This window comes from Camellia sinensis, chromosome 1 (genome assembly GCF_055761805.1).
Source record: "Camellia sinensis isolate YWXY chromosome 1, ASM5576180v1, whole genome shotgun sequence".
Classification (NCBI taxonomy): Eukaryota; Viridiplantae; Streptophyta; class Magnoliopsida; order Ericales; family Theaceae; genus Camellia; species Camellia sinensis.
This window is the reverse complement of record NC_138961.1, coordinates 55,299,660-55,326,167: the sequence shown is the minus strand read 5'-3', so window position 1 is coordinate 55,326,167 and position 26,508 is coordinate 55,299,660. Positions and strand designations below refer to the sequence as shown.

At 37.9% G+C, this 26,508-nt stretch overlaps 1 protein-coding gene across 1 annotated transcript; it reads left to right on the top strand.

The window, feature by feature from the left end:
- The first annotated feature begins 20,957 nt into the window (after positions 1 to 20,957).
- LOC145797243 (uncharacterized) lies at positions 20,958 to 23,125 on the top strand. The gene is made up of 3 exons (XM_082883910.1): positions 20,958 to 20,961; positions 21,559 to 22,220; positions 22,300 to 23,125. Exons 1-3 carry the CDS (start codon positions 20,958 to 20,960, stop codon positions 23,023 to 23,025), a joined length of 1,392 nt encoding a protein of 463 aa, XP_082740036.1. The 3' UTR covers positions 23,026 to 23,125.
- The last annotated feature ends 3,383 nt before the right edge of the window (positions 23,126 to 26,508 follow it).

The window sequence follows — 26,508 nt, the reverse complement described above, 5'->3', positions numbered from 1 at the left end:
AAGTACAAATTTAATGGCAAGTGTTATATTTGTGACAAAGAGGGACATCGGGCCAAAGATTGCCATAGCAAACGCAAATGCAAAGGAAGATCAAGCAAGAAGCCTGCTCAAGCCAATATGACCAAAGTGGACAAAATTTTCAATGTGTTGAAGACATAAATCTTTTTGCAGTTGTTTCTAAGCCAAACCTTGTCGGAAATCTTAAAGAATGGTTGGTGGACACTGGTACTACTCACCATATTTGAGTCGACAAAAAGATGATCACATCTTATTCTATAGTGGACAACAGTGAATAACTTTTTATAGGCAACTCCTCAACTTCCAAAGTTGAAGGACGAAGAAAGATTATTTTGAAGATGACATCTGGAAAGGAACTCACTCTTAACAATGTGCTGCATGTACCGAACATCCGCAAGAACCTTGTTTCCGGATCTTTGTTGAGTAAAAATAGGTTTAGGCTAGTTTTTGAAAGTGACAAGTTTGTACTTATCAAAAACAGGATGTATGTAGGAAAATGTTACATGTCTGATGGCCTTTTCAAAATGAATGTGATGACTGTTGTACCCTTTGTTATTAATAAAAATGCATCTTCTTCTTTCTTGCTTGAGTCTTCAAATTTATGGCATGGTAGACTTGGACATGTTAATTATGGATCTTTGCATAGATTAATTAATATGGAATGTTTACCTAAATTTGACATTGATTCAAATCATAAATGTGAAATTTGTGTTGAGGCAAAATTATCCGAAACTCCTTTTCATTCAATTGAAAGAAATACGGAACCACTTAAATTAATTCATAGTAACATTTGTGATTTTAAATCAATTCAAACTAGAGGTGAGAAAAAATATTTTATCACTTTTATAGATGACTATACTAGATATAGTTATGTTTATTTAATTCGAACCAAAGATGAAGCTTTGGAAACTTTCATTCAATATAAGAATGAAGTTAAAAATCAACTTGGTAAGAAAATTAAAAAATTTAGTGATAGGGGTGGTGGATATGAATCACCTTTTGGTGAGTTTTGTAAAGAATATAGAATAATTCATCAAACCACCGCTCCTTACTCATCTTAGCAAAATGGAATTGCTGAAAGGAAAAATAGGATTTTAAAAGAAATGATGAATGTCATGTTAATCAGTTTCGGATTATCTTAGAACTTGTGGGGGGAAGCAATATTTTATGCTAATTATATGCTTAATAAAGTACCCTGAAAGAAAGTGAATCAAATACCTTATAAAATGTGGCATGGGAGAGTACCATTTCACAAATACTTAAAAGTGTGGGGATGTTTGGCTAAAGTGGCTATTCCTAAAAGGACTAAGATAGGTCCTAAAACCATTGATTGCATTTTCATTGGTTATGCCAAAAATAGTAGTGTATATCGATTTTTGATTCATAAATTAGAACATTCTGAAATGCATGTAAATACTATTATTAAATCTGGGAATGCATCATTCTTTGAACATGTATTTCCAAACAAGACTGGACAAGAGACTAGTACTAACAAAAGATCTCATGATACTATTACTAGTCAGGATCAAGAACATGATCAATAACAAGAGCAAGAGCAAGAGCAAGAGATAGATCAAAGTGAGGAAGAGGAACCTAAGCGTAGTAAATGTGCTAGAACCTCAAAAAAAAAATTGTCCAGATTTTCCAACATTTTTGTTAGAAAATGAGTCTTTAACTTTTAAAGAAGCTATGTCTAGTCCTGAGGCTTATTTATGAAAAGAAGCTGTATACAGCGAAATTGAATCTAACTTGCAAAATCACACTTGGAAATTGACGGATTTGCCACCAGGTTGTAAACCTCTTGGGTAAAAGTGAATTTTCAAAAGAAAAATGAAAGCGGATGGATCAATTGACAAATACAAGGCAAGACTTGTAGTCAAAGGTTTTAGACAAAAGGAAAGTCTTGATTACTTTGATACATACTCACTGGTTACTAGAATAACGTCCATTAGAATGCTAATTGCTATTGCATTGTTGTACAATCTAGAAATTTATCAAATGGATATGAAAACCACTTTCTTAAATGGTGAGTTAGATGAAGAAATTTACATCAAACAACCAGAAGGATTTTCTGTTTTAAGAAAAGAAAAGAAAGTGTATAAATTGGTTAAATCACTATATGGTTTAAAACAAGCGCCAAAGCAATGACATAAGAAATTTGATAAGGCAATGATGTCAAATGGATTTAAAATTAATTAATGTGACAAATGTGTTTATATTAAAAATACAGACAAAGGTTATGTCATTATATGTTTTTATGTGGATGATATGTTCATCATAGGTAGTAATAATGACATAATTAAAACTACTAAGAAAATGTTGAATAAATATTTTGACATGAAAGACATGGGGATTGCTGATGTAATTCTTGGTATGAAAATTATCAAAACATCAGAAGGTTATGCTTTGTCACAATCTCATTACATTGAGAAAATACTTGACAAATTCTGCAAAGATGATGATCATCTTGCTAGAACACATGTGGATTTTAATTTGTTTCTTTCTAAGAATATACAGGAAAGTATTTCTCAATTAGAATATGCCCAAATTATTAGAAGCTTAATATACTTGATGAACTGCACTCGCCCGGATATAGCTTATGCAATAAGTAAATTAAGTAGATATATGAGTAATCCAAGAGTAGAACACTGGAAAACAATTATAAGGGATCTAAGATATCTCCGATTTACTCGTAACTTTAGGCTGAATTATACTAGATATCCAGTAGTACTTAAAGGATACTGTGATGCAAACTAGATATCGGATACTAAAAAGTCAAAATCCATCAGTGGGTATGCATTTACTCTTGGTGGGGCGGCTGTATCTTGGAAATCTTCCAAACAGACTTGCATTGCTAGGTCTACTATGGAATCATAATTCATAGTAGACCTAGCAAGAGAGTTGGTTGAGAATTCATCGAGGGGAATGGGACGTAAGCCTATTAAATAAGAGTTACCACAAAGGCAACCCAACTTAGTTGACTGGAGATCCCAAGATCTAGGTTCAAAGGGACAATCGAGTTGTGTATGACTCAGAAGGATCATTGGAGAGTCAAACTCCTACCCATTTCTATGATGAAAATAGTGATGTCTGCAGCGTTTTAGGTTGAGTAATACTTTTAATGATTCTTATATCTAGGTATACCTAGTGGAGTATGGTAGGATACTTTTCATAAGAATCACCTATATGAGTGTGAATTGGGTCGGTTCTATGAGATTTTTAAAGGACTACAATTCTCTAAAGTACTCATGAAACACCAAGTTGTTCAGGGCCAAAGTGAACACAATAATAAGAACTAAACTGTGTCTGGAGATATACTGTGTGAGTTCTATTGTCTTGATTTACACAAATGACTGAACAGTTCAAGATATCATGTTTACTGGTTAGCTAGTAAATCCAATAATGTCTCATAAGGGAAGGTTCAAAGCCAAAAGCTACCCATCCTCTGCAGAAAATTTTCAATTTCTGTACTCTCTGTAATTAGATCATGTTGTTGCATTTTCTCTCCGTCAAATTCCATTCATGTAGGGATTGTTGGAAAATTGGTTTTTATAGGCTTATTTTGGGCCAACTTTAAGTCCAAATTTGAGTGGGTCCCAAACGTTTTTTGGGGTGGGTCCAAAGTGGTGACGTGTTCCTTGCCGCATAATAAGTCACACGGTAAAGACGGTTCGTCAAAACCATTTATGAGTGAATGGGAACTTGACGTCATTTTTCGGGTTCGTGGAATGGACATTTAAAGAATTAAATATGGGTTTCCTTGTAAGGCTTGTCTCACATTGGAAACTTAAGAGAATTTATGTGTGTATATAAGTTCTAGGTGACAACACTTGGGTTGGGCCTTAAGAGGCATCCCAAGTTTGTAGAAAAGAGGAGTTATGAATAAAGTGAACCTTAGCTCAAACCACCATGCGTGCCGCCACCGTTGCCATTGTCCATCTGGCTGAGCCGGGCGGGGGTGTAGGTTATGGGACGGGTCGGCTCTAATATTAATTTTTTGAACAAAATTTATTTGAATTTTTTTCCAGAAATTCTTAATGAAATTAAATTCCAATTTTGTGCCAAAATTGAATTTAATTTTTTGTCTAAATTTTACCTCCTTCAGTCCGATGTTCATAATAGATTCAAACTATTTTACAGTTATAAAACTGCCAGAAATTGCCTAGCAGTTACAGATTTAAACCAGCGGCAGTTTTCTGTTTGAATCTGCCTCCAAATCTGTTTGAATTCAAACTGCATCTGTTCAATTCAAAATTACACCTGTTCAGGTTGGTTTCATACCTGTTCGGGCATATTATTTGCCTATAAATATAGGTCATTTCTAGCAGTTTGGGATCCGAAAATAGTCTGAAAAAATTCATTTTGTTGCCTTCTTTTTGCTCTCTTGCATTAATTATTCTTCATATTATTTTAGGAAAAAATTCAGAGAGTTTAGAACACAGGTTTTGTTTGTCGAACAAATTGTTTGGAGTACTAATACAATTTGTGAAGATCATTGTATCCTGGGAGATAGACGCCATTTGTCCGTAAACACCGTAACGGGACGAATCTGTCTTAAGGACAGAGTGTTACACACTCGACTTGATCTTTTAATTATTTATTCGGTTCGTTAAAATAAATTCGATACGTAATTTATTTTATTTGTTTGTATGTTTCAATTTATTTATTTTACACAGAAGATTGTTCCAACAATTAAAAGGTCTAATTAACTATCCAAACCTTGGAGGCCAGCAATACAGTATATCAACATTTTCATGTTATGAAAAATTATTTGGTGGCCTAGGATACCATCGAGCAATATCTCTCATCAATTATCAAATATTATATTTCTTTTAAGTTTTTTATGATTCATCAAATTATAAGTTTTACTCTTTCTATCAATTATAATATTATTGAGCTCAAAAATTATTTCTTGATCCAAAGATATCACATGATTAAGTCCTTGTCCTATGACAAATTTCTACACCTTTTTATGTTTCTTAATTATTTAATATAAAATCACAAATTTTACACCTTCAACCAATCATACCACACTTGCGTTGCCAAGAACGCGCAGTTCCGTCCTTAGTACCACAGGTAGCTTGGCGTCATGCTATTGTCTTCTGTGAAAAAAAAAAAAAAAAAAAAAAACTAAAAAAAAAAAAAAAAAAAAGGCAAAAATTTAAGTATTTTGGGGAATTAATGCTTGGTTTGCATCGTACAACAATACCTATAAAGAGAAAAGAATACCCAAATCAAAATTACCATATACCGAAATATTAAAAAAAACAAACAAACAAACAAACAACACCTATAAGTGACAACACTTCCTTCTCCAATGTACAAAAAATAAAAATAAAATAATAATAATAATAATAAAGTGACAACACTCCACCCCCAAAATCAATGGCACAAAACAAGTTTAAATGCATGAGACACGGATATTTCCATAAGGAAGTTGTGTTTATTAGGGGTGAACAGTGGATATATCGATTCGTTCAAATTGATCGAATCAAATCGATCCGTCACATTTTAGACGGATGTGTGATGACGAACAGACGGTTACGAATTGATTTTTTTCAATCCGCCTAATTTTGGACCGATGGCAGATTTAAAATTCCTTTAGCCGCAACCTAATCACTAAACCGCGAGCACCCCTAATAATTTATAAAATTTTATGTTTTCAATTTGTTTAGATATTCTATTTGTTTTTTCAATTGAAAAAGAGTTTAAATATTTTGTTAAAAAATAATTTTTAACTTGAATATATTTTTTAAATTAAAAAAATAAATATATTATTTGTCTATATTTTTTAATTTTTAAATCTAACTCTATATATAATAAATAAATAAAATAATATAAGCTTATTGGTTTTTATTTTCAAAAACAGATATAGATGTAACAATACAAAGACATACAATCTCTACTATTGCTCTATTTGTAATTTTAGTAGTTTGAATTGTTTTTATAATTTAAGAATCACAGATTGTAATATTTTATATGAATAAGACATGCTGTGATTGTAATATGTAGATGATGCATGCAGTGATTGTAATATTATTTTTAAATCCTTAATTGTAATATATATATATATATATATTTTAAGGAAATTGTTGTTGACCATTATCTCCATTTTTGAACCACCATATAACTACAATCTTGGTATCTAGCCTGGTGGTTACAACATGTGTCAGTTATCCATCACACTTGGAGTCCAAATCCCTATAATCCAATGGCTAGAAAAATGTGAACAATTGAACCTACTGCAAATTAGTAAATCAACACATGCAGGAGATTATTCAGCATATTTTGAGATATTTGGGCACAAAGACTTAGTCATGCGACACATGATAATCATCTAAATTTTCACTATCTATATCATCCAACAACTAAAATTTGAAAGCCTTAACAACTCTTAAAAGAAAAATGCTTGAGAACACTAAAAAGGGATCACTGAAGGGAGCACTAATGATGTGACAGTGGACCACGCCCACTTTCTATGCGTTGTTTTTATTTTTTTATTTTTTTTACCATTCCCAATGCATTAGCGCTATTAGTGGTGTAGTTTTTAGTGGTCTAAATCATTGTTGCTTTTAAAATAAAGGCTTCACTTTAACCAAGCATTAGACACTTGTCATCCATCCAAGATCCCTACCCACCATCCAACGGCTCATATTTTCAAGAGGATCTGGTCAGCCCTATCTTTAAGGAACAAACCAACCATTTGCATAGAAGGAGGAGGCTGTCCAACAAACAAGTTTTAGGATTTTATGGAGATTTCAAGGAGGTTGTTGATGATTTCCAAAAGGTTGTTTGTGATTTTCAAGAGGCTTCAGCTAGGGGTGTGCACGGGCAGTTTGGATCGGGTTTGTTATTGGCCAGTCAACTAAACCAAATCTCTCAGGTTGGAAAACTTCACATCCATTCTTGACCACTTATTTCTTCAAAATCGACCAAAACAAATCTTCGATTTGCTGGTCGATGTTGGTCGGGTGCAGTGAAGAACATATCAGTACGAGTGGATGATAATTTCACCAAAAAAAAAAATTGCACACATACAGATCTAATATAGGTCAAAATAGTTACAAATCTAAGAGATCTTATCAAAATATTTACAGATCATAAAGAAATCAACCCCAATAGTTACAAATCTTAAAAAAAATAACCAAAATAGTTACAAATCTAAGAGAGTACCAAAATAATTCTCTTCCCTCTACATAACAGTTACAAATCTAATGCTCTACCTTCCACTTGTGTTCGTTGATGATGAAGAGTGTCCGACGGTGATGAGATCGACAAAAATATCGACGACACCATGACGTTAGTTAATGGAGATAATCAAAAGAGGAGAGATTGATAAGGGGAGACAACCATTGTAAGAGACTAGTGATTAGGGGTGTGCATAATACCGCTGAAACCGCCGAAACAGCCAAAATCGCACCGAACCGCACCGCCAAGGCAAATTCGTTATTATTTGCCAATTGAACCGCCGATTTTCGGTAAGAAAAACGGCAAATTCTAGTGACACTTTTATCAATCCGCCGGTTTCTATTTTTCTTCCAAACCGCACCGACCCGCACCGCTATTAAATCATGTTTTATAAGATTCAAAAAATTCTTTTTTACTTAAGTTTGCTTGTTGTTCTATACCTTAGAATATAGTATTGCATTACTGCTTGAGGGAAATATTATGTATTGTATTTGATCATTGTACCTTCCACAGATGCTTGTAATGAACTGATGGCATAATCGTTGATATTATCATGTTGCTGCTACACTTGCTGCATCAGAAGAAAGCTTCGCAAGATGCTTAACATCACGGTATCTCTCGTCTTTTTTTTACTCTTTGATTTAAGTTTTGTAATTTGAATTATATTTTTTATAAACCGCCAATCCGCTCGAACTGCCAAGGCAAATCCGCCATTATTTGCCAACCGAACCACCGATTTTTGATAAGGAAAATGGTAAATTCTAGTGACACTTTTATCAATCCGCCACCCGCCATACGGTTTCTATTTTTCTCTCAAACCGCACCGACCCGCACCGCGCACACCCCTACTAGTGATGGAAAGAAAAGTCCATAAAGTGGGGAAAAAAAAACAATAAAAGAGATAAGGGAAAAAAACCAAAAGAGAGAGAGAGAGAGGAAAAATCTCATAAGCATTGAATGAATATTGGGAGATAAGGAAGAGACATAGATGAAAAGTCTCAAATGCATTGAATGAATAAAAGAGTGACTGTGTCGGTAGATGAAGGATAAGGATCACCAACTATGCTAACAAGGTCATGCCGATTGGAAAGGTATACAGATGATTTATTTATATAAAATTCAGTCAGGTCAGGTTTCTCGATTTTGTAGACATTGTACCCGTTACCCAAATTGAAATGTAAACGGGTTGAGATTTCAAAACCGCAACAAACCCAAATCACCTTTGAAACCGTCTTTGGTCAGTTTGATCAGTTTGATCGGGTTAATCAAATTTTTGCACACCCCTAGCTTCAGCATCTATATATACAAGAATTGAAAATAAAAGAAACTCCAATCAATCCAACATTCAATACAACTTAATACATAACCCAGTACTATTTATTCTTAGTTCAATCCTAGTTCAACTTAGGTGGTGTTTGATAAAATTAAAAATTAAAAACTAAAAACTGAAAATTAAGTATTAAAAATTGAATGTTAAATTTTTTAAGTTGAAAAGTTATTTGATAAAAATTTAAATGCTGAATTAAAAATAAGTTTTTGATATGTGTAATATAAAATTTGAAATTTATTATTTTTAAATTATTTATTTTAATTTTTATATTGATGCTAGTGGTGGTGGTAGTGGAGTGGCATAGTGGTGGTGGTGGTGGTAGTGATTGTGGTGACAGTGGCGTGATGGTGGTGGTAGCGATGATAGTAGTAGTAAATTGATGGTGATGTTCATGGCAATAATGACAATGGTGATGAAGGTGATGGTAATAGCGGTGGTGGTGGTGGTGGTGGTGGTAGTGATAGAGGAAGTGATGGTGGTAGTGGTAATGGTAGTAGTGGTGGTGGTGGTGGTGGTAGTAGTGGTAGTGATGGCATAATGGTGGTAGTGATAGCAGTAATGATGGTGGTGGTGGTAGTGGTGGTGATGGCGATGGCGATGGTGATGGCAGTGCATGGTGATAGTGGTGGCGGTGGCTTGGTGGTTGTGGTGGTAATAGTGGTAGTGGTGGTGGTAGTAAGTTTATAATAGTATATATCAATATTTATAAATAAATTCATTCAGAATTAAGTAATTTTATATAATTTAATTTGTTTTTTACACTTTAGCCTACATTTTAAGAGACACTTAAATTTTTAAGTAATATCAATTATAGTTATCAAACGAGCTTAATTGATTATCACTTAATCAATTCAGTTTTAAGTGCTGAATCATATTATCAAACACCCTCTTAAGATTAAACTTGGAAAGCATCTTTGCCATAGATTTTAACTTTTGATCATGACATCTTTATCAAATTAATTGTTTTTGGCTTTCATAGGCATTAATTTGAGACTTAAATTGTGTTTCAATTCCATTTGTAACTCAATCTAATGTTTTCAAACTTGTTTTTATACTTTTATTTGTTCAATCCAATGAATTCATGAGAGTATATTTTTTGGTGTTCATTTCCCTTTATTTATCTCTCTTTCTAACATTAAAATCTCCATGGAGATTTTAAATCCTCTTAATTGAGGCAAAACAAGAACTAGGAGGTTTTTGATCCTTTAAGTCTCACCCAATCTCCTGATTTAGAAGTTAAATTTTTCCAAATACATTTCCACAACTTAGGCACTGTTGCCTTGACACGTCCACAAATCATGCAAAATTTCCTAGTTTTAGTCAAAATTTGGGTTTTAGTTCAAAAGTATATATATATTTTTTTTTTGCATGAACAAAAAATTGATTATTTTAATTAATTTTTATTTTTTTTTAATAAAATAATGTAAAAAAATAGAAAGAATAATATAATAACTTCTAAAGATTTTTTAATTTTTTCAATCACTTTCCAAACAAAGTCTAAATATTGGTGCTATTTTTTACTTCTTAAAGGCTAGGTTTGTTTCACAGCAAAATATAATATTTTATTTTATTTATTTTTCATTATTTAGTTGGTTAAAAAGCAACTAAAATAATTTAGAAGTAACATATATATATCATAAAGTTAGGAGTGTAAAAATGGCTCATGGCTTGTGGGCGGCTTGAAACTCGCCCGCTGTTTGGGGTGGGCCCGGTTCGTTTAGGCCCGTTAGGGCCCAGGCCTGAGCCCAGCTCGAGACCTTGGGCCAGGGCCTAGGTCATCATTTTGAAGTTCAGCCTGACCCGGCCCGTGGGCCCGGCCCATCGGCTCGCTTAAGACACATTCAAGGCCTGGCCCGAGGCCTAGTTTTGTTTTAGTGAAAAATAATAAAATTTTGGTAAAAAAAAATTAAAAAAAAAACAAAAAAAATTGTTCAAGTCTGCCCAAGCTGGCCCCAAGCCCGAGCCTAGGCCCAGCCCACCGACCAACCCAATACCCGAATACCCCTTGGGCTTGAGACTAATTTTCTGGCCCGTAGGCCAACCCAACCTGAATTTTGGCGGGAGCCCGTGAGGCTCGACATGGGTCAACTCCAGCTCGGGCCCGGGTGAGCCAGGCAAAATTTACACCCCTACATAAAGTGTAAGACAATTTACGTTTAAAAAATTCATAAATTATTTTTTTTTCTCGTCATATATAAAACTATATATACAAATTTCTTATTTTTTATCTTATAAAAATTTAATACGAGAGATGTTAAAATAAAAATCTGCTACAAAAAGTCCCATAACAAAATTTTACTTTTGGCCAGAAAATGTCAGATTAGACGCTACTTTTGGAATTTTTCATCAAACTCCTTCATAGACGCATGCTTTTTTTGGGTGCTTATTCAGTATTTTTGGAGTATGGATACGTGGTGCTCCATAAGATTTTAATTAGTAGAGAGTGGTAGGGGTTCACAATTTATGTTGGGGATGGAAGAACAACATGGGGCTAAGTAATTGGTAATTGACTTGAAATATGGCAATGTGATGTTCCAGGATTATTAAATAATTTTCCTACTTTTCAATATATATATATACAAACATATCACTAGATTTGGTCGTCGACCAAAAAAAAAAAACAAAACAAAAACAAAAACAAATTCGTCAATTTGATGTAATTTATCTTCGGGAGCTTTTTTGATAAATCTCCTTTCTAAGGATTTTATTCCATCCCCTTTCTAAGGTTTTGATTAAAAAAAAACATCATATTGTTTTTGACTATTCCATTAGATCATATTTGAGGTAAGAAGACCAAAATATCCTCAATCTCTCATGTCCCTATTAATGTTGATATTTAATGTTGATTGTCATTATGTTTTGGTAGTTCTCATATATCAGGATGTTGACTGTCATTATATTCACATTATTTTGAAAATAAATTTTTGTCATTGTAGACGCGCTCCTGGCGAACTCCCCGACATCCGCGCACGCGACGAGGCGGCGCGAATCTCGCTTTGTTCTGAGCTACTACAGTTCGGACTCAATGTCACAGTTCTGAATCTAATCTTACAATGTGCGATGTAAGACCGATAAATCACTAAAGAGTCCAAATCCGGCAAATCATTTTTTTGGAAAACTGATTTTTTGAAAGAAGTGCCAAACATGAACTGCTTTGCCAGATACAGAGTCGCCACCTAAATATTTTATTTTGGGAGAATTTAGGAAGCCCTGACTCGTGCCTAAGGCCACGTGTCCGTCATCACCAAAGTTGCCTCGGCTCGGGAACGTGGGTACGTGAGAGGAAGGTCATGCAATGAGCACCCCCGCTCGCCCGATCAAAGATCGGCCTGTACTAAGTATGATATTTTATTTTTGAAAACACATGTGTTCTTATTCCGGTTAATTAGCTAATCTTACTACGTGATGCGCACAGCATACAAGTATAGACTAAATCGCCTAATTTAGAACAAAACATTGCATGTTTGTTTGTGAAAATGGTTTGAAGTTTGCTACTCGCAAGTAGGCTAAATTCGGGATTTGATGAATTGTTCCAATTCAAGTAATCTAACCTTCACCCACAGGCATTCAAGCAGTTATATCACATAAGTAGTTAGCCTCATGGCAAGCATGCTTTCATGGCAGTCAATAACACACATGCAGTATACTAAAGCGTAAACACTCACAGTGTACTCCAAGCCAAAACAAAAAACTAGTTAGAAATCATGCATAATCCTAGTTCATGTTAAGATGGCTAATGCAACACATGCAAGAATGCAACTAAGATAGGCTTAGCTACTTAGAATGTCATGTGAAATGCAACTTGGTAACATGCTATTGAATACGTATTTAAGTAAGTGTATTGAAAATACAATGTAATTAGTATGAAGCGCTGAGCCCGGTGCATGCAATACAGATGAATGAATGCACATATGCAAGCATAAGGTATGCTAATTGAAATATGCCCAAAACTAACCATCGTAAGCGGTTAAGTAAAAGGGAGAAAGAAATGGGGGTTGGAAGACATGCATCACACACACGTATGCTTATTACAACAGTGTGCCCTCTCGAGGGAGGGACCAAATACGAAGCTAACTAGCTAATCTAAGCTAATTAAACTAATTATTACAAAACAAACTAACTAACTAATCCTAGTTAACTAATTATTACAAAACAAATTGAAATAGCTAACGCATTAACTATTAAAGGTACAAACCATAGCGTAAGCTAGCTATCTAAGCATGGCAGCTAAGGAAAGCAATAAAACAAGAGCTTCAGAGGGAGAGGAATGCATGCATGCCTGGTCGCCTCGTTTGGAAATCTAATGCGATGCCCCAATTTGCCTCTATTTTCATTTGTTCTCAGAACACTGCACCAAGCTCCAGAAAGCTGAAACTTCACCTTGGGAGTCCTGTGGAAGGGTGGCCGACCACTTTTGGTCTCTGCAGCCATCTGCTGACCACTTTCTTTGTTGAAAGCTAGAAAAAGTGGTCGACCAACTAGTTTTTCTGGCTGGCCGACCAGTTGTTGCTACTGAACTGCAATTTGCTGCAACAAAAAGCAAGAAAAGGCATGGCAATGTATTTGCAAGATATGTGTGCACAACCACTCTCCCTATCATGTCATGAACTCAAGGGAGTGCGGTTTTTGACCCTCGGGCCACCAATCGCACATTTCAATGCATGATGGCCGAGAGGAGAAGTTGCACAATTCAATATAAAATGAATGGACAAGTAAACACATAAGGCCTAAAACTCTTTCATGTATGATCAAGAGCATCGGTGACCGAGAATTGAGGCATGTTTCATCACTTCAAGTATAAAACGTCCCTTGTTTCTCGTGCTCGGATTAACACCTAATCCAAACAACAATGCAACTACATGGCATACACAATGCAAACAACAATTTGGCATGCTCAATGCAATGTGACATGAGCAACTTAACAAAGCTAATGACATGCGAACAATGCTAATGCATGCATGCACAATGCAATGTTACAAGGGCAACTTAGCAATGTTAGGAACATGCATACTCAATGCAAAGAAACAACTTGGCATACACAATGCAAATAACCACATGGCATGCACAATGCAATGTAAGATGGCATACTTAATGTAATGAACAATAAGCATGCGAACAACATGGAAATAAACATGCTAAATGGACTTAAACCAAAAGGGGGTAGACCTCAGTCATGCCCGAATCAGTGGCCATAATGATGAAAATAAGGCACAAAAGGCAAGGTATGCATGCACAATGCATTGGCCACACAAGTAGGCCTAAGAGCACAACCCTCAAGAAGGCTCAAGGAGTGACAAATGCAGAAGTGTAACAACACTAAGTGCACTGAAATAAGGTATGAAATGATGCCAAATCATTCAAACAAAGCAAGCATGGCATGCAAAGGTCCTAAAGCATGAAAGCTAATAAAGAGGACTACGAAAGAGTCATGTAATACATGGCAAATATGTATAAACCAACCACAAACAGAGCTCAAGTAGGTCTAAACATGGACCAAAACATGCTGAGATGAGGGCTCAAAGACCTAGGCATGCAAGCATACAAGCTAAGCCATAAACTAGGTAACAATGCACAACACTCAAAGACACTTAAAGAGTGAATGAAGTGGGAACATGGCAATGCTAAAAGCTCTGAAATGTCATATTAGATGATGCCAAATCATGTACACAACATAAATGAAGCATGCAATGGTGCTCAAAGCTTGAAGCAAGCAAGAGAACTTGTACTACAAGTATGCAAGACATGAAGCATGTGATCAATGCAACCCAAAACAGTCCTAGAATACGTTAAAATAAGCATAAAACATGCATGGAAGGAAGCCAAAATAAGCTAGCATGAGGGGCATGAGGCATGATGCATTCAAGGCCAATAAGGTGGATTACACTACACCTATTAAGACCAAGCATGGAATGACTTAAGCAACAAAAATCAGAGTTATATCATGGCATAATAACCCCAAAAACATATTGAAATGATGGCTTGCAAGCTAAGGCATGAAGGCATACACAATGGTTCATGTAAAGGCATAAAGGGGCAAACCCCTCCAACGCATTGAATAAGTGATAAATGCAAGTGCATGAGCATGAAACATGGACTGAAATAACATAACAAATGATGCCAAATCATTCAAATAGTCCAAGTAAAGCAAGCTAATGGACTTGATGCACAAAGCTAACAAGCTAGAATGCACTATAGCTATACAAAGCAAGTCATGCATGGCCAAAACAACCGAAATCAGAGCTAAAGCATGTTAAAATATGGACAAAAACTTCATGAAGTTAAGCCAAAAGCATGCTAAAATGACATGTTACAACATGATGCATGTTAGGCTATTTCATGAAATTGCACTACAAGTGCAAGGAGCATGCAAAGGCCAACCAAACCAAACCCTAACAGAGGTATGACATGGCAAAATAAGCACAAGAACATGCTGAAATGAACTCAACATAAGCTAGAATGACATCCTACTTCATGAAGCATACAAGACTAGTTTGTGTGATTTACACTACAAGTGTATTAGGCACGCATGGAGTGACCAAAGCAAGCAAAAATAGTGGTAAGCCTCAGCAAAATAACTACAAATACATGCTAAGAACAAGCCAACACAAGCTTAACAAACATGCTCACACATGAGGCATTCAAGATAAGTAAACAACACACAAGGAGAGGGGATGACCCTCTTCTATTTAGGACTCCAAAACCACCTTTCCACCACTGAAAATCCTCTGGATTTCAGTGGTAGAAAGGTCATATAAAGGCTACAACAAGAGCCTAAAGGGATGGCTCAAAACAAGACCTAACAAGGCCTAAGAGAGGGTAGATCACCCCCAATGAAAAAATGACCTTAAACAAACTTTTTAATCATGTAAAAACAAAACTTTTTTCAGTTAAGAGTTAAGCTTAAAACAGCATGCAAGTTGGGCTAAAATCTTAAGCAAAAACGGGGGTTTTAAGAGTTAAAAACTCACCCTTGATGACCCTCTTCAAGGCTGCAACTCTAGCAGGTTTTTCAAGCTCAAACCAACCCAAGAACACCAAAACCAGCTCCTAAGCAAAGGATGGTGTTTGAGTATGTGTTTTTGTGTTGAAGTAAGACAAAATTACACTTTAAGGCACAAAAATAAAGAAGAAGAGCAATATAGAGACAAAGCTATATGTATAACTCTCAAGCCAATTTTCTGAACCTAGAGGAGGGAGGAGGAGCCTCCCTCTTATAGAGAACCAAAAGCTAAAGCTTCTCAAGGAAGCTAAGCTTCAAGGCCATCCCTCCATACACGTGTATAGAGGACGGTTCTGGTGCCCTTCAGCTATGCCAGCTGGAGGAAAGTATCTCCAAAAATGTGATAAAAGTGGCCGACCAGTTGAAGTGGTCGGCCAGCTACTTTTACTAGTCGGCCAGCTACTTTTTCTGATTTTTCAAGACAAAAAGTGGTCTCTCAAAAAGAAAAGTGGTCGGCCAATGGCTGGCAAGGCCAAAAGTGGTCGGCCAGGTGTCCAAATTCAAGCCCCAGAAGTTAGCTTTCCAATGGCACCAGCCTTGCATCAAATTCCAACTGTGCAAAAAGTTATGCTTGTTTTGGTGAAGCCGCGCAGTTTCAATCCAATCGGATTGGTGCCAAACTTCTCCCAAACTAGTTTTCTACTCTTCTTTCTCATTTTCTTCAACTCCAAACCCCTAAACAAGGTGTTTTGAAAGATTTTTCAGAGATTTTATCTCTCTTTCATTCATTTTCACTTTGTCCTTGCTCGGTTTACCGAAAAATGCAACATTTAACGAAATGCGAGCCTCGGAGCATCGTAGGAACTTTGTTTCAAAAATGTTTTGAAAGAGAGGGTTTTAAGGTCTAAAAACCATTCAAAATAGCTTTGGTCCAAAACGAGGTGTAAGGTTGGGATTTGACTCTCCTCTTGCCGAAGAAACCGAACCTTTGCACTGCATAGCTTTCAACACCAAGTAAACCATCAGTAACGCCCAAGTCTTAAAGGCGGTCAAAAATGGGTGTCCATAGTCATTGTGTTGTCAATTACATGATTTGAATATTCATAATAAAACATACGAATGTGAATGTTCACATGGATTTTGGAATATAGATAAAGACATCATGATCATGGTGACATGTGTGAAAGTTCGCATTGGGGCAAAAAAAATAGATAATATTAAGTAGAAATAGATACTTTTCAATGGTAATCTTTATGTTATATCCACATATAAATGTTAATGTTCACAGTGTTATATTAATATGATCATAGTGACGTGTGAAAGTTCATATTGGGCAAAAAAATGGACAATATTAAGTAGGAATGGATACTTTTCAATGGTAATCTTCATATTATGTCCACATACAAATGTTAATGTCCACAATGGTAACATCGAGGTTCACATTAACAACCCCTGTTTTGAATATAAGAATGATGTTAATGTTCACATTGTAGCTTACAAAGTACAAAAATATGACAGCTTCAACAATACATTAACCACACACCATTATTTTTTTTGGGTAATCAAACATGATGTGAATAATAATGTACATATGATGTGAATGTTCACATCACAACACTAGCTACATACATAGACAATAATATATCAAACCACCATTTCATTATTTTTTGGAAAAAAAAAAAAAAGGTTCACATCCTTTGAACACCATCAACACCAATAGCAACCACAATCACAAAAAGAGAAAAATAATATATTATCGCTGCTTAAAATTAAGAATGTTCACATGTTGTGAACGTTCACATCATTACATTAGATAAGAGAGAATTTTCTGGAAAGGTGTTGTGAAGGTTCACATAAGATGAAAGAGAAAGTACAAAAACATGACAACATCAACAATGCATTAATCACACACTACTATTTTTTTTTTTTGGATAATCAAACATGATGTGAATAAGAATGCACAGATGATGTGAATGCTCACATCAAAACACTGACTACACACATAGACAATAATATATCAAATCACTCCATTATTTTTTGAAAAAAAAAAAAAAAACAGAGGGTTCACATCCTTTGAACACCATCAACACTAATAGCAAGCACAATCACAAAAGGGGAGAAAATAATATAATATCATTGCTTAAACATAAGAATGTTCACATGTTATGAACGTTCATATCACTACATTAGATGAGAGAGAATTTTTTTAAAAGATGTTGTGAACGTTCACATCAGATAAGAGAGAATTCTCAGGGCGTTGAAGCCAATAAAGAACTTTCCGGAAACCTGTCCATTTTATAAGATAATCAAATTTTTTAATAAGTTTGATGAAAAGGAGCTTTTTTGGTTTAGCACTTAGGGACATTAAATATCAACATTAAAGTTTGATGAAAATGGAACTTTTTTGGTTTAGGGTATAGTAACATTAAATATCAATATAAGGATATAAGAGTCTAAGAAAATAGTGTAAACAAAAAAAAAAAGGACTTATTGGAATAAAAGTATACATACATCTCGTTTGGGAAGGACCGGTTTAACCAAAAAGTTAAAAAGTTACTAAAAAATTCAAAAAACCAACAACCCATATAAAAAAGTCAAAGATTCTTTTTTCTCTCTCCTTTTTGCATATCTTTTCGTAAAAAGCCAAAAAGTCATCCCAAACATACTAGTTTTTTTTAGCTCATATTTTAACCAAATAGCCAAAAAGTTAGCCTGTTCCCAAAGGAGGCATAAGTAAGTTAAAAAATTTCTTCATGAACTTCTTGGGTTACAACACTTCTAAATGGGATTTATTAATAAAAATCCCATTATATTTTAAATTACTGATCTCATCCATTTGAAAAATAATTAACGAATAGTATAATTTTAAAAGTAAATAATTTATTTATTTTTTTAAACAAATAAAATTTAATCAAAAAAATTGATATTTAATAAATTTAATTTTTCTATATAAACAAATTGCCCAGTCAAACTAAACTATTTAAATTGTGAAAATAGACGCACAATAGACCAAATTAAAAGGTCTAATTGGCTATCCAGACCTTCAAGGGCGGTAGTACAGCGTATCAACATTCTCATGTCATGAAAAATTATTGAGTGATCTAGGATGCCATCACGCAATATCTCCTGTCAATTATCAAACATTATATCTTCTCTTATTTTCTTATAATTCAACACAAAATCATAAATTTTATTCATTTTATCAATAATAATACTATTGGGCATGAAAAATTATTTCTTGGTCAAGAGACACCATGTGATTATGTCTCTAATAATCACAAATCACCATATTTTTTAATATTCATCGATCATCTAATATAAAATTGTAAATTCCACACCTTTACCAATTATACCATACATGGGACATCATGTAGCGGTGTCCAAGACCATTACACACATGTACAATATTTGATTATTTATTTAATGAAAAATTTAAAACTTGTAATATTTTCCTTTGAGAATTAATGGGTATTGTACGGGAAGGAAATAATTCTCCTCGTATAATCCTGTTGACCAAGTCCACGCTTCTCCGTACGACGTCGCTTTGTCACCTGAAAACACAAACGTAAGCTAGCCGGCGGGTGTGTGCCGGAAACATCTCCGATGCCTAAGTCAGTAAGCTTGACAAATAGACAAAGTTTTATGCTCTCAGAAAGAATTACGTTCAATTACCTCCTTCAAGGTGATGCTTGTGGGCTTTTATAAGTTTCCCGTGGCGCAATCCTAGTAGGACTTGTACTTCTCCATGCAGAGTCCTCCTAGGATTCATTCTCCTAAGGATAATGCTTATCCTTTTACACCCTCCCCCACTGCTTAAACCAAGTGGGATGGTTTTCTTTATGGCCGAACTTCCATTTGACCGAAGTAAAATTGGCTATACCGAGCCACAGAGGGCCGAATTATCCTTAGCTCGGTCTTCTCCTCTAACTCCTTACTTCGGCTGCCCCTGTTCAACCTTGGTGTGCTTAGATCAAACTTCCAAGTAACAAGTTCTGACCGACCTAACCATTGTATGTCACGACCGGACTAATTCAGAAACCGGCCTTCCCAGAACATACTGCGACCGGACTAACTCTGAGATCGGCCTGACTCCGAGTTGCCTCCGGACCGGAGTAATCTCACCTCCTTGGGCCGAAGTAACCTTGCCCCCTAGGCCGGAGTATCCATTACGACCTTTTTACTTAGTCCTTTGCGTTTTGGGCCTCAAAGCCCAACTCGAAGCTCGGCCCAATTTTTCCCAAAAATTACCCTCTCAATTGCCCCTTAATTCCATCTGCGCAACATGATTGGGATTACCAGTCTATTAGCCGAGCTAGAGTTTATTAAGCTTTTTCAGCCGAGCTAAAAACCCTTGAACTTTTAAGCCGAGCTAATTTTACTCCGGGCCCTATTTTGTCCGGTCAAAAACGTCTCTTCAATCATAGTGTCTGTAACGCTTCCCATTCTTATGACACGTGGCATGTTTTGGTTGGCTAAGGACGGCTGTCACGCCGTCTTCGTGCTTCGTGAATTTGAAACAGTTCCCGCTTTTTTCTTTCCTCATCCCTCTCTCATATTTCACAAAACACCCCTTCCTTACTGAATCATTCACCTGTATTCACATACCCTACCTTCTCTCTCTGTCTTCATTTCTTTTGCTTCCAAATCTGTGCTCTTCATCGCTGCTACTGCTCCATCTTCAGCTTCTTGTTCTCCAATCTGGTAAGTAAGCCTACCCTTCTTGCTCTTTTTTATTTGTTTTACCATCCGTTTCTGTTTTGTATGCTTTTTGCAAACATTTTTCTCCATTTGTCTGCTTTGCTTTTTTACTTTTATGAAGAAACCAGTAGAACCCCATGTATGTATGAACTATTATGTAGAAAACCAGCCTTAGATCCAAAATCACATAGCAACCGGACTAGGATACTGTTTGTCCAATATTGGTAGATCACTTCAGTCAATAACCGAACTAGAACTTGTAGGAATATCAGTAGTTTCTTCCGAACCACTCTAGCCAAGATAAGATCACCGAACAAACGTGCACATACCGAACTAGGTACTTCGGTCTTTAACCGAGCTAAGCTTTCGGGGCCAAGCCGGCTTTCTTAGTTCTTAAACCGAACTTAGAAAGCCGCCCCTAGGGGCTCAACCGAAGTAACTTTCCTCACACTGCAACCGATTTAGGCCTCTGGACTAAACCAGCTTTCTTAGTTTTTTAGACCGAACTCAGAAAGCTGCCCCTAGACGTTAAACCGGTCTATCGAACAACCTGCTCCAACCGAGCTACCAGACCTTCAGATGAAAGAACCAGTTCTTTGAGGCCGAAGTAGGGCTTTTATACCTTGCTTGCAAATTGTAGCACGGTCCATTGATCAGTGCTTTAACCCCCTCTGTTTTTTACTTTGCAGACTTAGGTTACCCAGGCACTCCTGCGTGCGCTCAACCGAGCTTCTGAGCACGATTATCGCACCGAAATAACTTATTCGTTAAATTATACAACAAATGGGTAAGTATAGGTATTTAGTTGAGACCCCTGGTGGGATGGCTGAATTCAGGAAGGACTATGACATACCGGATGACGTCCATTTGACTTTGGCCGAAAAAGACATCACACCCTGGGATAACGAAGGCTTCGTCCCCTTTACCCTTCAATCCATAATAGAAACCGGACTACGGTTTCCCGTACAACCGTTGATCTGTGAGTTCCTTAGGCAAACTAGGTTATGCCCTACCCAACTGTCCACCAATACATACCGTATTATTATGGGAATAGCCGCACTAAACCACCAAACTGGTTTAAACCTCGGCTTAGCCGAAATATTCCATCAATATTCCATCGGCTCGAAAGATGCTGGGTGGGTCTACTACCTTAGGATCCGCCGCCGCCGAGAGAAGATTGTTAAGCACACACCGGACAAAGACCTTAATGATGATGACTTCTTCTGGGTCTCTGGGAATTTCGAGGATTTTCAAGCCCAAATTCCTGGCCGACCTATAAATTGGAAGAAGGGAGAGCCTGGTAATCTGACTTCGGTCTTCTTATTTGTATTTTATTTCGGTTTTTGCTAGTTAATAGCCGAACTAACACTTCTCTTTCTTGCAGACTTCGCCCATCTCCACTCCTTGTATAGTTATCCAAACCTTGCAATTTTGCGAGCCGCGCTACGGATTAAAGAAAGAAGTTGGGCCAAGCTTCTAAATTTTGAACCGACGTACCGATATAGCGGGCGCCGAAAAGCAAGAGTAACCGATTTCCTACTTGAGGAAGCACCAGAGCCGGACCCAAACTTGCCGCAAATAAGATTAGTTCCTTTGACTGCCGAAGAGGAAATGGCCAAGAAGAGCAGAGTGAGGGTGCTTCTGACCGAAACAAGTAGGGCCGAAGTACCGTCACCAAGCCAAACGCAGCCTGCCGTCGTGGCCCTCCCCACTCAACAACCGTCTTCATCGCGCCGCACCAAGCGCACCCGAACCAGCGAGTCCGAACCAAATTTGGTTGATGAAGATGAGACTGTTACTCCACCAATCTTGCCACCGAGCCCCCAACCGGAACCTACCAACCGAACTGCCACCCGTTGGGTACCAAAATTGACTTTTAAAAACCGAGATGTCGAGGATGCTGATTCGGTTGTCGCCGAGAAAGATCACGAGTTGGCCTTTAACCTGGCTAAGGGAGTGTGCCTCCCCAAGGATATGGAGCATCACAGAAAGCAGCTAAACACCGAATTAAAGTCCATTCGGTCTGCAACGAAGTCCATGATCCTGGTATGCCGCTCTGTTCATTTTTCTTAATAATTTTGTGAACTTTTATCTCGGCTCATGAGAAGTCCTCGTCTTTTGCCAGGCAATTCAAAAAAACTACCATACTCACAAGAAGGTGCTGGAACTCAGACAAACTGCAAGGGATGCTGTTGCAGAAGCCGAAGTGAAGTCGGCCGAAGTAGAAGAAATCAAGAAGCAAATGGCCGAGCTTCAAGCTGAGAACAGCAGGCTGACCGGACTAGTTAGTTCGGCTGAGGCAGAAAGGCAGAAGACTGCCATAGCTCTTAAGGACAAATACCTGCGCGAGCTGGTGAAGCTCGAAAGAAAGAAGGATGCCGAAATAAAGGAGAAGGTAAAGGAGGCTGACAAACAAGGCTTCAAGAGGGCAGAGGATGCTTATGCCCAACAATGCAATGCTGCCAAGGAGCTGTTCTTTAAGTGCGGCTGGAGGGGAGCCGTTGAGCAGCTCGGTCATGATCCTCAGACCGAGGTTTTCAACCCTCCAGCCTACTTTATACCGAACTCCCTGATGGAGTATGCCAAGGCCATGCAACAGCAGTTCCTTGAGGGCTCAGATGATGAAGACACTGATGAAGACTCTGCCCCTGAGGATACTTCGGTTGTGAATGCAGATGAGGTAGTTCGGTCGGAGCCCGTGGTGGAAGGTCCAACTATTGATCAACCAAGTGAAACCGTGGCTCCGGCCGAAACCATTCTTCCTGCTGAAAACGTCCTTGCTCCTGAATCCGGTCTTCAGGTTGATGCCGATGCTGCCTTCGATGCCGAGATCGAAGATCTTTTTTCCTGACTTTGTACTTTTTGTTTTCTTTGTAACCGAACTAAGCCCCCTTGTAATGACTTTTTTCTGAATGAAAATTTTACGCAACTCTTACTCCGGTTTTGATGTGTATGCCTGTGCTTTGTAATGTCTTCTATTAGTCCAACTGTTATTCCATTTTTGTCTTTTTAAACTATACTTACTAGCCAACCACTCCTTAGCCGATATAATCACTTCGGCTGAGGAGTACAAAGTGTTGGTTCATTCCAGCCAACTACTCTTCAGCCATACACCTACTTCGGCTGAAGAGTAACAAGTGTTGGTTTATTCCAGCCAACCACTCTTCAGCCATACACTTACTTCGGCTGAAGAGTAACAAGTGTTGGTTTATTCCAGCCAACCACTCTTCAGCCATTCACTTACTTCGGCTGAAGAGTAACAAGTGTTGGTTTATTCCAGCCAACCACTCTTCAGCCATACACTTACTTCGGCCGAAGAGTAACAAGAGTTGGTTTATTCCAGCCAACCACTCTTCAGCCATACACTTACTTCGGCTGAAGAGTAACAAGTGTTGGTTTATTCCAGCCAACCACTCTTCAGCCATACACTTACTTCGGCCGAAGAGTAACAAGAGTTGGTTTATTCCAGCCAACCACTCTTCAGCCATACACTTACTTCGGCTGAAGAGTAACAAGTGTTGGTTTATTCCAGCCAACCACTCTTCAGCCATACACTTACTTCGGCTGAAGAGTAACAAGTGTTGGTTTATTCCAGCCAACTATTGAAGTTAGTTTTTCCAGCTAATTTATAATATTTGGTTATTCCAACCAAATGTCCTGCAGCCTGGATCCTTATCCTGGGCTTAGGAAGGGTGTTGGTTTAATCCAGCCAACCTCGAAGTTAGTTTTTCCAGCTAACTTAGAATAGAATGCTTGTAATATACTTAGTCTTTCAAGCTAACTTTTACAAAGAATAATTCGTGCTAAAAAGAATTTCTTATTTTATTGAAGGAAGAGAAAAGTACATATGTTTGAAAAAGAGAGGCTAAAAGTAAAATAACTTGAGATTGGCCGTATTCCATGGCCTAGGGATTGCCTTGCCATCCTTGTCTTCTAGGTGGTATGCCCCTTTGCCTGCTAACCCAACCACCTTATAAGGACCTTCCTAATTTGGTCCTAACTTGCCGTCTCCTGGGATCAAGGTGTTTCCCATTACTTTGCGTAGTACCCAATCCCCAATCTTGAATTACCTTGGATGCACCTTTTTGCTGTATTTTCTGATTAACTCTCGTTGGTATGAGGCGATGTGGACTAACGCTCTTTCTCTTCTTTCTTCTGCAAGGTTGAGTTCTAAGGCTATGGCTTCTCCATTTAGGTCTGGATCAAAATTTTCGCTTCGAATTGTGGGGAGGCCAACTTCTAGTGGGATTACTGCTTCCATGCCATAGGCTAAGGAGAATGGTGTTTCTCCAGTTGATCGCCGAGGCGTGGTGCGGTAAGCCCATAAGACGTGAGGAAGTTCATCTGCCCACTTGCCTTTTGCTTTCTCTAGCCTTTTCTTTAGTCCATCCAAGACGACTTTATTTGATGCTTCGGCCTGCCCATTTGCTTGAGGATATGCCGGTGTGGAATTGTAGAACTCTATCTTGTATTCTTCACAAAAGTTTCTAAAGATTCTGCCGTCGAACTGAGTTCCATTGTCTGAGATCAGTGCTTTTGGTATGCCAAACCGAGTGATAATATTCTGCCAAACAAACTTTTTCACATCTTTTTCTTTGATTGACGCCAATGCTTCTGCTTCCACCCACTTTGTGAAGTAGTCTGTTGCTGCGAGAAAGAATTTTCTGCCCCCGGGTGCTGTTGGAAGTGGTCCTACTATGTCTAAGCCCCACATTGCGAAAGGCCATGGGCTAGTTAAGGGTAGGAGTTCTCTTGCTGGTTGATGTATTTGGTGCGCGAATTTCTGGCATTTTTCACACTTCTTCACATATTTCTCTGAGTCTGCTTGCATATATGGCCACCAATATCCTTGTGAAATAGCCCTGTAAGCGAGCGACCTTCCCCCTTGATGACTTCCACATACCCCTTCATGTATTTCGAACAGGAATGCTTCTACTTTGCTGGGATGAACGCACTTGAGGTAAGGCCCAGAGAACGACTTCTTGTATAATGCCAAAGATGGAGATAGCCAAAACCGCTGCGACTTTGCCCTTATTCTGTTGGCTTCTTTTTTCTCTTCTGGTAGGATGCCGTTTTTTAGGAATAGGATGATGGGATCCATCCAAGAAGGGCCTAATTCTGCGCAACATACTTCTTCTGCTTCGGGGTCTTCTATGCTTGGTCTTGGTAAGAAGTCGATGAGTAATGGATGAGGGATTGATGTGTCTGCCATTGAGGCAAGGCCTGCTAGCTCGTCCGCTCGGTTGTTTTCCTCCCTGCCAATTTGTTCTATCCTTACCACATCAAACTTCTTGATCTCCGTTCTGACTAACTCTTGGTACTTGGCCATTCTGTCGTCCTTTGCTTCGTATTCGCCAGAAATTTGGTTTACCACCAGCAGAGAGTCACTGTATACCAGTATTTCGGTTGCTTTCATGATGTGTGCTGACTTGAGTCCTGCGAGAAGCGCCTCATACTCCGCTTCGTTGTTGGATGCTGGGAAGCCAAGGTTGATTGCTTGCTCTATAACCAGGCCGTCTGGAGAGATGAGGACTATGCCAAGCCCTGCACCATGTCGGTTGGATGCTCCATCCACAAAGAGCTTCCACATCTCTCCAACGAATAGTTTCCAGCAAGTGGAAGGATCAGACGATGTCGTGAGGTCAAGAATAGTGTTTTCTTCGAGGTCCATGTTGGCTGTCTGTCCTTTGTCCTCTGTTTGAACTGTTGGTGAGCCTTTGTTTGTCTCTTCCTTGTTGTCCTTAGTATGGTCTGCCTTGGTGCTTGATTGATTACCTTCTACTAGGGGTTGCGCTATTCCGGCGTCAACTTCCGTCCCTAGTTCGGTTAAGTCAGTTAGGTCGACTGGGCAGATATGATGACTTCCAGGAGTAAACTCTGCGACGAAGTCTGCCAAAGATTGGGCTTTTATTGCGGTCTTGGGTTGGAACTTGATGTCGAATTGTCCCAACTCTACTGCCCACTTCAAAATTCGCCCACTAAAGTTCGCCCTTTCAAACAGAGCTTTTAGTGGAAAGGCTGTGAGGACGACTATGGTGTGGTCGTGAAAGTAATGTGTCAATTTTCTGGATGCCATCATTAATGCTAATGCTAGTTTCTCCAAGGGCAAGTACCTCGTTTCGGCTCCCAACAATGTCTTGCTGACATAGAAGATGGGCAAGTGTTGTATTCCTTCTGCACGAACCAACACTGCGCTGACTGCGTGCTGAGAGACTGCCAGGTACAAAAAGAGTTCTTCGCCAGGTACTGGGGTAACGAGTAGTGGTGGGGAAGACATGTACTCCTTCAAGCTTTCCAGAGCTCGGTCGCATTCTTCATCCCACTCAAATTTGGC